Source organism: Canis lupus, chromosome 15 (assembly GCF_003254725.2).
Source record: "Canis lupus dingo isolate Sandy chromosome 15, ASM325472v2, whole genome shotgun sequence".
NCBI lineage: Eukaryota > Metazoa > Chordata > Mammalia > Carnivora > Canidae > Canis > Canis lupus.
In genome coordinates, this window is record NC_064257.1 from 44944745 (window position 1) to 44962311 (window position 17567).

Here is a 17567-nt window from a genome sequence, read left to right on the forward strand (position 1 = left end):
AAAAACTACCTCGACTTACTTGTTAACACTGAATACTCAGGAACAGACTGTGGTTGTAATTCAGATTATCAACTATTAAATTGAAAATACATATCATTTATTAATACCTTATTAAGCACTTGTGAATTTCTAAGATGAAGCTGAATAAAACCTACTCGAAATATTCCACACTACTTAACATTGTATCTTTTTTAAAAATGCCAAATTCTCAATGACCTGAAGTTTAATTGTTCTTATCTTTTGGATTTTTTATGTCCTGTCAAGAAGGAATAAAATAAGTGCTCCTTTAATTATTTATTTATTCAACAGAAATTTATTAGCTTCTTACACTAAGCACTGAGAGTACAAAAATGAATGCCAGAGTATCTGCTCATAGTATGAGGCTAGACATCATAATGGCTATAACACAATAAAATCAATGGGATCAGAGTTATGGAAGCACAGAAATTAACTACTAAAATTTCCTTTAAAGTGGACTTTTTCAATACCTCCTAGTGATGGACAACGAGCACTTTTCTGATCAATTAATGGAAGCTCTCCTTAATGCCAATCCATGAACTAAGCTCTCAGCACACCAAGAGAGAAACTGGCTAAGAATTCCCTTACCACTTTTTTTAGAAGGGCATCCACAAAACATAAGTGACAACCTATGTCAAATCATCTAGTGTTTCTTACAAATTTTAGACCCTAGCTACCTACCTCTGTTATTTCTGCTCTTTTCCATCCATTAGGTCTGGGAATCTCAGAGCTTCTTAAGAGGACAATGGATCAATCCCTCAGCAATAACTCTCTCATCAGCTTTTCATTAGCAATAAAACAGCTTTCCTACCATCTTCTGGGAAATAACTTACCATAGATTCACAGAACGGAAATGGACTTTTGCAGATCATCTAATCAAGGCACTTTTCCTCAAAAAGGATTACACTGAAATCAGTAACAAAATGAACCCCCCTATCCTATTCTTCATATCTTCAAGATCAAAGATTGCATAATCTCTTTTAAAATTCTAGATTTTAAAAATTTTCTCACTATCAAGTCCTTTCTTTTTCTGAATTAACTTTTCATTTGAGATCATCTTTTTATGTTAGGTCTCCTGAGAAGATTCAAAAAGAGCTGTGTTATTGCTGTTACAAGTAGTATGCTGGTAAATGTTTAATAACTGGCTCTCAGGATGAGGGGAGGAACATCAGTTTATAACATTCGCTGATTTTTGAGCTGTAAATACTCCCCACCATGGCTAATTTCAAGCTGCAAACATGATGTCACTGAACACCAAGATAGGAAGGGATGGCATAATTCCCAAAGTATAAGAATGAGAAGGGCACCTAGCTGAATCAGTAGATTGAGTATCTGACTCTCGATCTCAGTCCAGGTCTTGATCTCAGGGTCATGAGTTCAAGTCCCAATTTTAAGTAGGAGCCTACTCTAAAAAAAAAAAAAGGAAAAAGATGAGAAAAAGAAGGACAAATTAAACACAAAATAAGTACAGGAAAGAAATTAAGTAAAAATATGAGCAGAAATGAATGAAATAAAAAATGATAAAGGCAACAGAGATCAATGAAATCAAAAGCTGGTTCTTTGGGAAAAAAAATCAGTAAAACTGATGATAAAGCCTTAGAAAAGGAATTGGAAAGCCTTCTCTGTAAAGGGCTACTGTTCTATTTCAACCCAACTAGTCTAAACCAACTGAATATTCTGCAATAGAATTCTGATGCTAACCCTGGAGTTAGCACAGCATAGACCCCACAAGTTCAAAGCTCAGTCCTCCACAAGACTGCCATCACTTCAGAGGGCAGCTGTACTCTAGGAATCCCCAGGCCACCAGCACTCCTAACCAACAGGCTATAAATTTAGGAGTTCCCAAGACCCTTTTGGGTTCAATAATTCAATAAAACAGCTCACTGACCTGACCTCACTGAAAGCTATAGTTAAGATTACACTTTGATTATGAGCAATACACAAAGAGGGAGGTCTGGGAACTTCTGTGCTCTATCCCCGTGGAGTCAGGGTGCATCACTCTCCCAGTAGATGAATATGTTCACCAACCAGGAAGCATCAGTGAGCTTCAGTGTCCATAGTTTATAATTGGGGTTTCATTATAGGCATAATTGATTAAATCATTAACCAAGTGATTGAACTCCATGTCCAGCTCCCTCTCCTTCCCTGGAGGTGGAGTGGCTGTTCCAGCACTCAAGTCACATGATTGGTCTTTCTGGTGACCAGCCCATATCCTAAATTTATCTAGGAGCCCATCAAGAGTCATCTAATTAGCATAACAAAACACTCTATAATCACTCAGGAAATTTCAAGGGTTTTTGAAACTCTGAGCCAAGAAACTAGGACAAAGATTAGATATATATTTTTACTATACTAGAGCAACATAATAAATATTTTAGGCATTGTAGCCCATATGATCACAAATCCTTAACTCTACTATTATAGAACAAAAGCAGCCATAGATAATACATAAGTGAATGAATGTGGTTGTGTCCCAATAAAATTTTATGCATGGACACTAAATTTTTATTTTCATTTAATTTTCATGTTTCATGAAATTTTACTCTTTTTGTTATTTTTTTCTACCTGATAAAAAAATGTAGAGGGACACTTAGGTGGCTCAGTCAGTGAGGCATCCAACTCTTAATTTCCACTCAGGTCAAGATCTCAGGGTCCTGAGAGAAGGTTCTGCACTGGGTGTGGAGTCTGCTTAAGATTCTATCTCTCTCTCTCTGCCCCTCCCTGCTTGCATGTGTGCACGCTCTCTCTCTCTCTCAAAAAAAAAAAAAAATATATATATATATACATATATATATACAAACCATTCTTAATTCACTTACTATACATGCAGCAAGACTGACTTAGCCTGCAAGCCATAGTGTGTCCATTTCTGCTCTAGGAGGAAAAGAAAAGATAGAAATGACCAATATCAGGAAAGAAGTGACATCTTGAGATCCTTCATCCTTCAGATATTTAAAGGATGAGAATACTGTTAACATATTACTTGATTTCAACACTTAATATAAAGCTACACTAATTAACAGTGTGGTACTAGCCTAATGACAGATGTATAAATCAATGAAAGAAAATAGTCCAGAAACAGATCCATATAGTTATGATACATTGATTTTTGACAAGGGTGCACAGTAATTTAATGGGGAGAAAATAATCTTTTTGGTAAAAGTGGTACTGACATCTCTAAAACAAAACAAAGCAGAACTTTAATTCTTACCTCACACCATACATAAAACATAAGTTGGAATAGATCATAGAGCTACATATAAGAGCTAAATCTATAAAACTATTAGAAGAGAATATGAAGAAAATCTTCATGACTTTGGTTGAGGACAGCATTTATCAGATAGGATACAAAAATTGTAACTTTAAAATTTAAAAATGATAAATTGGTCTTCATTACAATTTAAAACTTCTTTCCTTCAAAGACATTGTTAAGAAAATGAAAAAGCAAGCCACAAATTGAAAAACTGTTACATACATATATCTTTTTCAGATATATGTTTTGCAAATATATTTTTAAAAAATTCTTACAACTAAATAAGACAATACAATAAAAAACAGGCTAAAAGATGTGAACAGACATTTCACTAAAGAAGAGCTATGCATAGCAAATCAATGCATGAAAAGATACTCAACATCATTAGTTATTAGAGAAATGTAAATTAAAATAATAAGATACCACTATATATCTACTAGAAGAGCTAAAATTTTTAAAAAATAATAATAATAAAAAACTGATAGTTCAGTGCTAGTGAGGATATGGACCAAATAGAACTCTCATATATTGCTTGGATGGATCCAAAATGATACAACCACTGGGGGAAAAAAAATTAGCAGTTTCTTTTAACATTCCACCTATACTTACAAGTGATCCAGCCATCCCACTCTTGGATATTCATCTTGTATGAATCTTGTATGTTCATACAAGAATGTGTACTGAAATGTTAAGAGCAGCTTTATTTATAACAGCCTCAACCTGGAAACTATCCAAATGTCCATCAAATGGTGAATGGATTTACACATTATGATACATCCATGCAATAGAATACTACTCAGCAATAAAAAGTAATGAAGTATTGGTATATGTAACAATATGGGTGCATCTCAAAAACATTATGCTAAATAAATGCAGCCAGATACAAAAAACTACATACTATATGAGTCCAATAATATAATATCCTCAAGAAGACAAAACTATACAGACGGAATTCAGATCACTGGTTATCAGAGACTGAAGATAGGAGAAGGAAAAAGAGGCATAAAATAATTTTTTGGCATGATGCCAATGTTTTGACTTTACATATATTCCAAAATGAATCATACTATATACTTTAAAAGGGTGAATTTTACTGTCTGTGAATTATACATCCATCAACCTGACTTTTAAAACCTTTAAAAATTTAAAAAGTAAACAAAAAAATGAAAAATATAACTATATGACATTATGGTTTAACTTTTCCATTACTTGGTTTTAAGGTTTATACAGAAAATTTCAATAAATAAATATTAGTAGTATGCCTTTACCTAATAGAAATATAATTAAAACCACTGAGTTACTGTTACTACTTATTACCTATGAAAGCTGAAGCTTCAGAGCTCTGCTTGTAATTTGTAAAAATGTCTTTTAAATCATTATTTTCAACAATAACGTAATGGGGATACTTAAAGACTATGGGTTGATCTGACATTCAAAAAAGACACTCTTCTTTCATACTTATTTAAAGATGATAAAGATTTCATATTAAAGAAAACATTTTAATTTAAAATCATTGGGGATCCCTGGGTGGCTCAGCGGTTTGGCGCCTGCCTTTGGCCCAGGGCGCCATCCTGGAGTCCTGGGATCGAGTCCCATGTCGGGCTCCCGGCATGGAGCCTGCTTCTCCCTCTGCCTGTGTCTCTGAGCCTCTCTCTCTCTCTCACTCTCTCTCTCTCTCTATGTCTATCATGAATAAATAAATAAATCTTAAAAAAAAAAAAAAACCTCAAGGGCACCTGTGTGGCTCAGCTGGATGAGTGTCTACCTTTGGCTCAGGTCATGATCCCAGGGTACTGGGATTGAGCCCCGCATCAGGTTCCCTGCCCAGTGGGGAGTCTGCTTCTCCCTCTTCCTCTGCCTGTTTATACTCTTTCTCAGTCAAATAAATGGTTAAATAAATAAATAAATTTAAAAATATTTTTAAAAATCTCAGTGTCTTCATTTTATATGGAATAACAATATCCAATTCACAAAATTTTCTGAGTATTAAATGAGATATAAAACCTCTAGGTATCCTACAACCATACAAAGGACCTTATAAAGTAAGGCCCAGCAAGCCTTCATTACACTGGTATTCATTCCAAATCCCTGAAGAATTTAGATTGTACATGGAAACAAACAGCAGGAAAAGGTTCCCTAATGAACTTACCATTTCTAAAAGGGTTCCCACAGAAGATATTTTCTCTTCCCACACTCACACTCTAACTACTTCACAATAATATCTATCTCTGCTTTGGTTGGTTGACTCTCACTGATTGCACGGTATTTTAAACCTGACAATACATCACAAATAGAACATAAATAGGTTGCTAAATATAATTGTGAGTCTTACAGAAGATGCAGGATTTCATTAAGTCGGTGAAATTAAGCACAAAGTTAATGACAAGTAAGAAAAAAATAAATGACAGGACCGGTGCTTAAAAGGAGGGTAATTAGACTATTTCTTGAAATGAGAGCATTGGAAAAATTTACAAAACCTCCACTTTTTTTTTGCAAATTTGTATCTTTATGATTGTGTAGCAAAATAAACAGGATGAAAAGATGTGACATCATGTCATCTTAACATTTTTCGAGAAAATTATCTTGATCCCTACCTTCTAAAACAATATGCCAAGAATCAGTACAGAATTATAATATAACCCAAATTTTGTTAAATGAATCATACATTTGTTTTCATCATTTAGTTTCATTTTTTCAAAATAAAAGCTAAACATATTTTTCAGTAATTACTAGTAAATGTTAATTCTTTCAAAGCAAATTGATTTTAAATGAGCTTTCTCTTGTATCATTTACCATTGAATAACGTGGACCTGCTCTTTTATGATTCTAGTTACTCAAGTTTTTATGGAGGGCAGAACAGAGCAATTCTTTTTTCCTACAATGGCAGAGTTGAAGTTAAAACATAAAATGGTTGGACACAAGCCCAATGTAGGATGTGACTTGCTCAAGATCACACAATTTCCCGCAGTGGCGAGACAGGATTACAAGAACTTCCAAATGCTCTTCCTTCTCTAGGCCGTTAATCTTTATTTGATTCCAATATATTATGTAGATAAGATATATATGAATATCAAAAATACATGGAATGGAAATTGTATAGACACACTAAAATGTAAAACACTAGTCAGCAAGCAGTGGAGCACTAAATCGACTTCAAATTTTTATTAAGGTTATCCTTCTGTTAGTGATTGAAGGTATATTAGCTTAGTGGGCCATGCAATAGCTGTAGCACCACAACTAATGGACTGCCAAGACATGATTTAATAAAGAGGCCCAGCTGAACAATGGTGTATAAGTAACTCTGACAACCTGAGGCTTTCTTCTGGTCAAACGTTTTATATCTGTAAGTGACTTTCTCTAAAAAAATTACCTGAGAAGATACTCTCAGAAGGTTTCACTGTAATAACAGCAGCCCAAACATTCTTATATAAGTTCAGATTCTCACAGATCTTAAGATGTGATTAAAAAAAAAAAGTTTAAAGGTCTTGTCCCCAGATCCTTCCACAGGCACCATTTATAACACGGTTAGGGGTCTAGTTAAACAACACTTCCAGCGACTACAATGTGTATGTCTTTTGGTTGAAGTAAATTAAAGAAACAGAGCAACTTTTTAAATGTTGTCATCAGTATTTTACTCTAAAATATGAGCAAAGAAATTGGGCAGTGAGGAGAAGGATGAAATAAAAATATGTATTAAATACACATTTCTATAAAATGTTACGTGGACTCTCCATCTTTACAGCATGGAGTGACTTGCACACTGAGAAAACCAAAGTAGTGTAAAGGAGGAAACTATCAAATGAGCAAAGATTTTGAAAAGTAGTAATTTGTGTGATAGATGAGAGTTCAGGGAAAAGATGCCTCTGCATCTCTTATAATCTTGCAGGAAGTGTTGCAGTAAGCAGCAAAGCCTTACAAATGTCCAAACACACACCATGACCCAGCAATTCCATTAAAAAAAATTATCTAAGAAAATAATACAGATCCGAGAAAAAATTTAGTTAAAAGGATTTTCATTATAACATTATTTTTTTAATAGCCAAAATTATCAAGGACTGAAACAAAACGCTGCATATCCACACATGAGAATAGTTAATAGTCCTTAGAAACAGTGTTTTAGAGCGCTATGGAGAAATGATCACGAATTGCTAAGTGGGTAAATAGGATTACAAAACAGTATGCATTATATGATCTCATTTTATTAAACATATGTACAAAAAATATCTGGGAGATATACATAAAATATTAATATCATTATCTGACTAGGGGGATTATGGTATTAGTTTTATTTAACTACATTTTCTAGATCACTAGGAACACATACTACCTTTATAATAAAAAAAAATAAGATACTAAAAAAATTGTAAACAATACAAGAAGATAACGTTTCCTAGCCATTTTGTAATATTGTATGTTACTAGGAGATGCCACAGCAAATGAATGGTAAGCCTTTTCCTTGATAAGCTCTTAGTCAAAAATTATGTTTATGTGATAATGTGAACCTAACCCAAAAGAAAAAAAAGTCACTTTGTTGAGAATAACAGTAATTTTATGTTATTAGAAAAAGCACCCATAACAGCCATTATCAAAGTAGTCATTTTAGGGAATTTAAATTACAAATAAATGAAGACATTTATGTGGAATGATTTTAGGTTGTAAGTAAAAATGGATAAGGATTTACATACTTGAAGCTGCAGTGTCATAGGTAAAAACAGAGCTTTTATTTCCTTTTAAAAAGTGTTTGTTATACTCACTTAAAAAAAAATGTATTGGGATCCCTGGGTGGTGCAGCGGTTTAGCACCTGCCTTTGGCCCAGGGCGCGATCCTGGAGACCTGGGATCGAATCCCACGTCGGGCTCCCGGTGCATGGAGCCTGCCTGCTTCTCCCTCTGCCTGTGTCTCTGCCTCTCTCTCTCTCTCTCTCTCTGATGTGACTATCATAAATAAATTAAAAAATTTAAAAAAAAATGTATTTCCTGTGCTACTCCTTGCCATAGCATAGATAAAGTGAAAGACTCTGTTCCAGATGGATAGCCAGATTCATGATTTTTTTCTTTAGGACACTCACTTCTTAGGAAACAAAGACCGAGCTTTCCATCTGAATTTTCACTTCAAACATTTCTTATTAAGAGAACATTTTAAAAGACTTTGAAATTTGTTTCTTAAAAAGTTATGCCTCTGAGTCCAATAAAATATCAGGTAGCTAGTATGTGTAACTAACACACACATGCATATGCACTGTTTTGTGCATCTCATTCATGGTAGGACTCATTCAAAACAAGTTAATGAAGTAATTTTTCCACTTCTAGACACATGTAAAAATAAAGAAATTACTGAAAAATAAAAATAATATCCTTGCACTTAAAACTATGTTTAGGTCACATTAAAAGGGATTCTTGAGGGGCGCCTGGGTGGTGACTCAATGGGTTCAGCGTCTGCCCCCAGCTCAGGTCATGATCCCAGGGTCCTGAGATCAAGCCCCAGTCGAGCTCAGTGGGGAGCCTGCTTCTCCCTCTCCCCTCTGTTTGTGTTCTCTCTCTCTCTTTCAAATAAATAAATAAAATCTTAAAAAAGGGTGGGGGGATTCTTGATTTAAACTGTGTTCCTAGAAAAATTTAAAAATAAAATGAAGCACAGGGCACCTGGGTGGCTCATCTGGTTGAGCATCTACCTGACTCTGATCTCGGCCTCAGGTCATGATCTCAGGGTCCTGGGATAGAGCCCCACATCAGGCTCCCTACTCAGTGAGGAGTCTGCTTATCTCCCTGTGCCCCTGCTCCCATTCATGTGCTCTCTCTCTCTTTCTCAAATAAATAAAATCTTTAAAAATAATAATATAATAAAATAAAATGAAGTACAATGTTATTCCAGTACTAGCCTTTTGAAAACTGTTTTCGGATTCAATATCAAATAATTAAACACCGCATGCTCTCAATCACTGAGAGATATGACTGCCTATACATTTTTAAGACTATAAATCTCAAGTTTTATATTCTTTATAAATTAGGAAAAAATAAGGCATTTGTTTTTTTCCAACACTACCTGTTATTTCCATTAATATAGTGAGGTTATCATAGAAAGGCGCTACTTAAATCTGAATTGTCTATACACAAAGTGCCTATTACATAATTATATGTAAAATTCCTTTGTCAGCACATTGTATGGAAGATTGATGTACAACAAAACAGCTGGATTGAAAAACCTCTGTTGCTATCTCCTTTCTAATCATTTTCTGCAGTTCTTAAAGATTCCTGTTCAACTGAAGTCTTTATCAGACACCAAGTGAGTTAATGTCTACTGGAAAACTCTTTAAGAATATAAATGAGAAGGATATTCAAACCATCCCTCCTTCTTTAACCACAATTAGCTTAAATTCTGGATCTCAATTGTGAGCATAGTTTTAAGATTTTTCTAATCTATCCTTTAACCTGCTTCCTCCTCTTCTCCTCTGTATTTCCCTCATCTTTCTAATTTTAAAGTTGAAAGAGGTTTACATTTTTTTTTAGAAAAAATAGGGATGCTTTTTAAAACTGTATTCCCTTAACTACTCCTTACATCTACTTTCTAATCCCCAACTCACTTAATTAAATTCAGCGTGAATTTAAATTGCAATTAACATCTTTTGAGGGATTACATGTTCTAATCACAATTATGCAGTGAATACTTGAAACACATACATTTTGTTATATTATCTGAAATGCAAATTGGGGTCCAAAAAGATGTTTAATAAAAATGTATAGTACTGAAGACTTTATTATGGAACCTAAGGGACTAGAAATGAGATTAAAAAGAGTAAAAGCAGTGATACAAGTACAAAAACAAATTGCTTCACCTCCAAAACCCTTGGAAATGGCCCCACTTGGCTCCCATTTAACCTAGCTTCATCACAGTTTAAAAACTGCCTTCCAAGAAGTATTATTAACTAAACTGAATTTCATTTTTTCCTCAAGATTAGTAATTCAAAGGGTTTTTTTTTCTTTTTATATTTTATGTATTTATTTGACAGAGGAAGAGAGGGAGGGAGAGAGAGAGAGAAAGAGAAAAAACACAAGCAGGGGGAGCATCAGGCAGAGGGAGAGGGAGAAGCAGATTCCCTGCTGAGTGGGGAGCTGTCATGGGGCTCAATCCCAGAACCCTGAGATAAGGACCTGAGCCGAAGGCAGATTCATAACTACCTAAGCCATCCAGGCACCCCTTCACAGGGTCATAAATGTGAGACAATGCATACAATTCTACAAGAGCAAGAGATAAAAACTCTTTTTCTGACTTAGGAATTACTAATAAAGTGATTTAACTTCTTTTACTTTATTTTTCTGTCAAAATATCACTTCACAAGCAGAAGAAAAAAGTGACATTTATTAAGCATCTTCTATATGAGACAGCAGGTGTTATTTCACTTAATTCTTAAAATAACCCCATGAGGTAAGTGTTACTCCATTTTACAGATATGAAAAATAAGCCTCAGGAAGGTAAGTGGTTGAGAGAAATAAGGAAATGAACAGGGGTAAAATCAGAACTCTTAAACCCATGCTCTTGTAAAAGGATGGTAAAAAATGTGAGGCTCAAGAGGAAAGCCTAGGAAAAAGCAGCTGTCTTCAATTGTCCATTTAACTACTATAATCCTCTCAGACAGGCTGCTGGGATTTCAGTAGCCCAAGAAGATACCTTCATCTCTGGTGCAAGCTTGAATAGAATGTTTCAAGAAGTTTCATTCTTGTTGCTCTCAGAGCTCTTTCTGCAAATCCATAGGCTTGTTGAAAGCCAGGTTTACCTCACTGTCTTTCCACTCAGTGTCTGGTAGTCATGACAGGCTTTATCATGAAGAAAAGATCTGGTTTATTAATTTATGTCCTATTTCCTTCTGGTGACTTTCCTTTTTTTAAAATTGAAGCATAATTGATATATAATACTATATTAGTTTCAGGTATACAACATATTGATTCAATATTTGTATACATGGCAAAATAACCACCACATTGTCTAATTACCATCTGTCAACATATGAAGTTACACAAACGTCTTTTCTTGTGATGAGAACTTTTAAGATGTTCTCTCCCAAAAACTTTCAAATAGGTAATATATTTATTACTGACTATAGTCACCATGCAAAAAAAAAACAACAACAACAACACCTATAGTCACCATGCTGTACGTTACATCCCTACGACTTATTTTCAGTTGATCCTTGAACAACATGGTTTTGAAACTGCATGATTCCACTTATAGATGGATTTTTTTCCATAAATATAAGGGAAAATTTTTTGGAGATTTGCAACAATTCGAAAAATGCACAGATGAACTGCATAGCCTAGAAATAACAAAAAAAAAATTAAGAGAAAGTTGGGTATTGTAAGAATACAGTATATAATATGTGTAACACACAAAATATGTGTGAATCAACTATTTGTGTTATCATTAAGGCTTCCATTCAACAATAGGCTATTAGGAAAAAGTTTTACAGAGGTTTTTGACTATAAGGACATCAGTGCCATTAACACCCACATCATAGTATAAAGGTCAACTGTATTTTATAACTGCAAGTAACTTTATTATTGGATCTTCAAGGTCTGTGCACATACTAGACTGTTAGTTCCAAGAACTTATTTTTAAGGAAACTAATGCAAATTCCAGTTCTGCCTTTCATGCCCTTAATATGTCAGCTTCTTGATAACTATTCACTATTCACACCATTCTCATATCAAATTTTACTAGTAAAAGAAGGACTAGTTATGCTGGCTCTTACTTTTTCCTTTGAGACTGTCAATACGAGATAATACCAAGTTACAAAGCTGCCTACCCACTCAGCCTTGAAAAACAGAATTAAAAAAAAAAAAAACTTGTTAGCATGGTTTTTCTCTTATTTATCCATGATCCATCCTCCTTGATCTATGTGACAGCAGTATGTCTAATGAGACACAACCTCTTACACAAGGATAGATAGGAACACAACCCAAAGATTGGAGGGAGGTGTTTGGGAAAGGAAGGCTGTATTTCAGTGTGGTTTACCACCTAAAACAGCCGTAAGATATGTAGGCACTAGAGGGCGCTACATTTAGCTTACGTAGTTCTGAATTCAGCTCCACAACTTTAACCATATTAAGGCTGCTTCCAGGATGCCTGGGTGGCTCAGCGGTTGAGCGTCTGCCTTTGGCTCTCAGGTCGTGATCCTGGGGTCCTGACATGAGTCCCGCATCAGGCTCCCTGCAGGGAGCCTGCTTCTTCCTCTGCCTAAGGCTCTGCCTCTCTCTCTCTCTCTCTCTCTCTGTGTGTCTCTCATGAATAAGTAAGTAAAATTAAAAAAAAAAAAAAAGCCTGCTTCCTTGTCTCAAAAATGGCTGTAAAATTAGTATCTACTTGTAAGAATTTGTGAGAATTAAATGAGACTATATAAATCATTAGCATAGTAAGTACATAATAAATATTAGCTATCATTAACTGTATTGTCATCAATATTATAGTACTAGGTGGTGAGAACCATTAATCAATGCCTTGCCAAATTAGGGATCCAGAAATAGAGATAAAATTTCTGGTAAATTTGGAAAAATAGAGCCAAATAATCATTTTAAGGTGAGAAGAAGACGAAGGATGGATCTGGGGATGTAAAGCAAACCTTTTTAAAAATGCACTTTTTTAATAATATAACTCAATGGTAATCTTAGAATCATAACCCGTTACATAAAATTCTTTGTTGATATTTAGGGATTTGTAAGACCCAAGAAAAAAGTCAACAAAGAAAATTTTTTTTTACCATCTTTGAGGAAAAAAAACTTGAAAGAAGGTGAAAGAAGTCTTATGGGGTGCGAGGGGAGAACAGAGGAGTGGGTCCTAACAATTCTAGTTTAGGATGGTGTTTGGAATAAAAGAATCATTCAGGGTGTGCATAAAATTTCCTGAAAAGCAAAGGGTGAATGGGGAACACAACTAGAGCAACAACATAGTCACTAGAGAGGCCAATGGCTTTCAGCAGGACAGAAACCAACTACCCTTCTGGCAAAACATTTGCTTCTTTTCCATAAAGCACATCTCAACCCAGTCATCATTTTTCCAACTCTGGCCTTTCAGAGTAACAGTGTGGGGAGGGTATAAAGAGGTGTGATGGGTTCGTGGAGGTGGGAAGGTGGTCAGGAGAGGCATAAGTTATCACTGGTGTCAGAGAGGTGGGAGAAGGAAAGTCAGTCAGCTTCACAAAGCTGCCAAAAGACAGCTTTTTTTGAGAGCAGTACTAAGTAAAGGCAAGAGAAAACAAGGTACCCTGGGATCTACAGACTTAAATCTGATTATGCTATTAGATTACATTATTACGTGGACCCAATTATTCAGTCAATGAGCATTTGAGGAATTCCTACTGTGTTTAAAGAACTGGGTTGGGTTTTTTTCTTTCTTTTTTTTTTTTTTTTTTTTTGGATATAAAATGTGACTTTTGTCCTTAGTAATACTTAACCTAAAGGGACTATTGGATGTATCAAATCCACAGCTATTTTAAAGGAAACCTAGCATTGGACAAACGTTTATTTAAGCTGAATGGACTACACAGATTTTCTTCAGAGTAGACTTCGTTTAAAACAGAGTTTATTATTTACTCTGTGATGGACTTCTTTCACTGTGCAATGCCTGTATTAGGGCCAGATGTATAACTGTATTCTGACAACAGGCAGTGAAGCAGCCTGCACTGTTGGTTGATTAAAAAGGAAATTAAAAAAAAAAAAAAAGCATACTCCTTTGACTATTCTCTACCTATCTCATGGTCTTATTGCTTCCTCTAATGCCCTTTCTTGAAAGCCTCAACAATTTAACAACTATTGCTCAAACTTAATGCATTATTTAAAATCCCATTATTAAAGAATGTAGTTGACTAGAGCTTCTCTTGATATATTTCTAGGTGTACATCAGATTCTGAGATTTTATATAATGCACACATTATATATAGCTATAGATATACAGAAATATGTATATATTCATGTGTTCACATATATATTCAGGCATATATATAAATATACACACATATCTACATACCCCCCCAACACTCCATATAGGTAACCAACTAAATAGGTAATATGAAAACATGTTATAAAAGAATTTTGCTGTAACTACAAAGAATTGCTTAGACAGAATTGGTTCCTTCTTCCTATATTCTGTATATGTAAGGTTAAATGCACAATTGCTTTTCAGAAGGGAGTCTCTTTTCTAATATAGCACATGGTATCTACCTCACACTTTAACACAAAGCTTTCAATGGAGTATTAAAATGATTAGTGGGTCATTTTTAAATCATGTGAATTCTTTTGGTATATATATGGTAACCATCTTACTAGCCTATGAATCCTATCCTATACCAAACTTTATATATTTGCTAACCTTAAGAAACTCTTGAAGTTCTTCCTTTTAAATCTGCAAAGCATTATTTAATGCAGGCTGGGCTGTGGATATGAAACACTCATTGACACTAATTAACAATGACCATCATTTCTCAATTTCTCAATGTGCCAGGTACTGTGCACACATTATCTTAACATAATTAAGTAAAAAAACACAAACAAGAGATATATTAAAATAATTCCCAACTATACACTGTCCCTTTTAATTAGTTTAAATAAACAAACATGTTAGACACAGTTACATATACAGGAATATTTGTACGTGTAACATACAAATAAATTTTCCAAATTTGGCATCCACTAAAAGTATTTCCAGAAGCTGTCTAGAATATTGGCCAACTAGATTTTCTTTTCCATTCAATTTTTTAAGCATTTGAAATATGGCTTATTATAAAACTAATTGTTTAAGAACATATGCTAACATTAACCCTTTAGTTTAAATAATGTCTATCTGAATATTTTTGTCTCAAATCTGGTTGAAGCTAAAGTCATTCTCATTTGTTGAGGGTTGGTAAAAAAAAAAAAATCTAGAGGAAAAGACAAAATCTTCAATCCATTGAAAGTATACAGCCATACATATTAAAATAATGGTCTGATAGTTGAAAATTATAATTGTTATAAAAGCAATTAAATATCATTATTATGGTGAGCATTTATGACTACTCTGTTAGACAAAATGATTTCTATTCATTATCTTCTCATTTGAAATTCGTATTACACCCATTTTACAGCTGACGTAGATGAGAGGTAAAGTAATTTATCCAAAATTAGATAACTATTAGTAGAGCCAGAATTTGTACAGACATGTGGACATGAAAGCCAACACTCTTTTCACTATGATATGGTGTCAACATTAAAAACAGCTGAATAAAACAAACAAAAAACTTCAGCTGAAAACAAAATGCTACTGCAATTTGAACCACCACTCATACCTAACTCATAAACCCAAGAAAATACCTCCTACCACCCACTCCCAAAGATGGATTTTTGCAGTTTTCCAAAGCTGTATCAAAAATAAAGGAAACTAAAAGTGACATCAACACAAAATATAAATCTTTTAGCGCCTAAAAAAAAGAAATAAAACAAAAACAAAAAACTTTCCTATAAAATACAGTGGAATAAGTGAAGGATGAGTATTAGTAAAGAAGGTGCAAAAAAATGCACTACTGTGAGCACTCCACCTGGATACCAATAGAGCATCTCAGTTGAAAATAAATCAACCTAAGTGCCTGTTTTAGAAAACATTGCCATGTTCTCTATAGCAGTGTTAGGAAGGAAAAGCAAGCCCAGAAATTAATTAGGAAATGAGTGGTTTTACAGAGTGCTATGAGAGAAAAAGAACTTTCTAATAAACTTTCTCTCTATAGAGTGCAATCTTCCTACGGATTTCCTTCCCTCATTTACATATCTGTACAGGCCTATTCTTTTTTTTTTTTTCCCTCCAAGCCCCTTTGCCCTTTCAATCATGAAGCATATTACTCCACTGTCAGTGCAAAGCAGTTCCTAACAACAGGGAACCCAGCTGGGATAGGAAGAGGGCAGCAGGCTCATGCATTAACATAATAATCCAACTGTGTTCCCATAGGCCCTTAGGGCAGACAGCATATTAGGTAGGCCTCCCGTGCAGATCCTGGTGGAAGCTGCCGGCTCACCTGCCTATCAACCTGTGGCAGCTACAGCCAGCTCAATAGCACCAGCTCCTGCCAAGCAGTGGTGCCCAATTACCTTACTACAAAAGACAGAAATCCATTTTTCTATGTCTGTTTAATGTACTCAATGCATTTCCTTATTTACGATTTGAATCTACGTTTCTGCATCGTTTCCAGGGGATTGACTTATTGCCTTTTAACTTTTGAAAGTCTAGTTGTCTAAAGGCCATATTGCTGCAGTAGGCAGGAAATGAGACTGAAAACCAAATTTCAAATACCAAAGCTCAGGTTGGTAAAGCTAACTGCTTGGTCATCGGTTGTCTAAAGTGTTTTTTCCATCTATACAACAGAGGTGTGGGGAAGATCTGAATGGCTGTCATCACTATTTCCTTAAGGGGACAAAGGTGGGAGGAAAATCCAATACCAATGTTTTCTTGAAACGTAGGTTTTTTTATATTTCAATCCACGCATATTCTAAGGTTCCCACAAAGCATAAGACTTTGTGTACACTGATGCACTGACGCCCTTCATAAGGAAAGTGTATGGATCACTACAATCGGCCAAAAGAGTAGAGAATCACAAAAGACATGGCAAAATTATTTCTTAATCTTAAATTATCATTGAAAACTTAAAAAAAAAAGCAGGCCCATTTGTATGCTTTTTACTGTTTGCATATATGAAATGCGTGATTTATTTTAATGCTGCTCAGTTCCTGGAGTCTTTGATTTACTCTAAGTGTGGTTTTCTTTCCAAGCCATAACGCCTATCAAATAAGGAAAAGCCAAGGGGTATATTCCACTAAAAAGATATGTATACATGACAAGATCATCTTTAAAACATCATAAATAGATGTTTGAAAGTATAATTCACTTCACTGAATTAAATACAGTGGTCTTGTTCTTTGATAAAATTTCCCCTTACAAAGGTTGCAAAGAAAAGGCACAATCTGACATGTATGGGGAAAAAGTACTTTTTTAAAGTATTCCAAATAATGCTTTTTAAAAGAGCGTGAGGCTACCAATTTAGCTAGGGAAATACTTCCTACTGATCAAGCGTTCTTTGAAAAAAATGAGTTTCTAGAAATGTTGTATTTTGGCTTTTTGTTTTTTAATGGCTATTTTAATAAAAAATGAATCCTCCAGTCAAACAAAAGTGCATTTATCTAACAGTTCTATGAATTTTAAATGTTAGGAAACTAACACTATTACTTAAGCCAACCAACCTGATATGCTTTATGTGCACTCTAATAATTAAGTAAAAATTAAATATCA

The 17567-nt window shown here is 34.6% G+C and overlaps 1 protein-coding gene across 18 annotated transcripts in view; it reads right to left on the reverse strand.

Annotated features, from left to right (window-relative positions):
• Positions 1-17567, reverse strand: part of SLC10A7 (solute carrier family 10 member 7) — a 242850-nt gene that overhangs the window by 179772 nt on the left and 45511 nt on the right. For 4 of the 18 annotated variants that reach the window (XR_007402311.1, XR_003133439.3, XR_003133440.3 and 1 more), the window contains exon 5: positions 2838-2892. The exons of 13 other annotated variants lie outside the window; for them this stretch is intronic. Coding sequence is in view for 1 of the 5 variants with exons in the window: in XM_025439536.3 (XP_025295321.1) it covers positions 2838-2892 (55 nt within the window). In the remaining 4 variants the exon portion in view is untranslated. The remainder of the gene's footprint in view (positions 1-2837; positions 2893-17567) is intronic. One more of the 18 variants, XR_004804914.2, reaches the window with a different exon arrangement.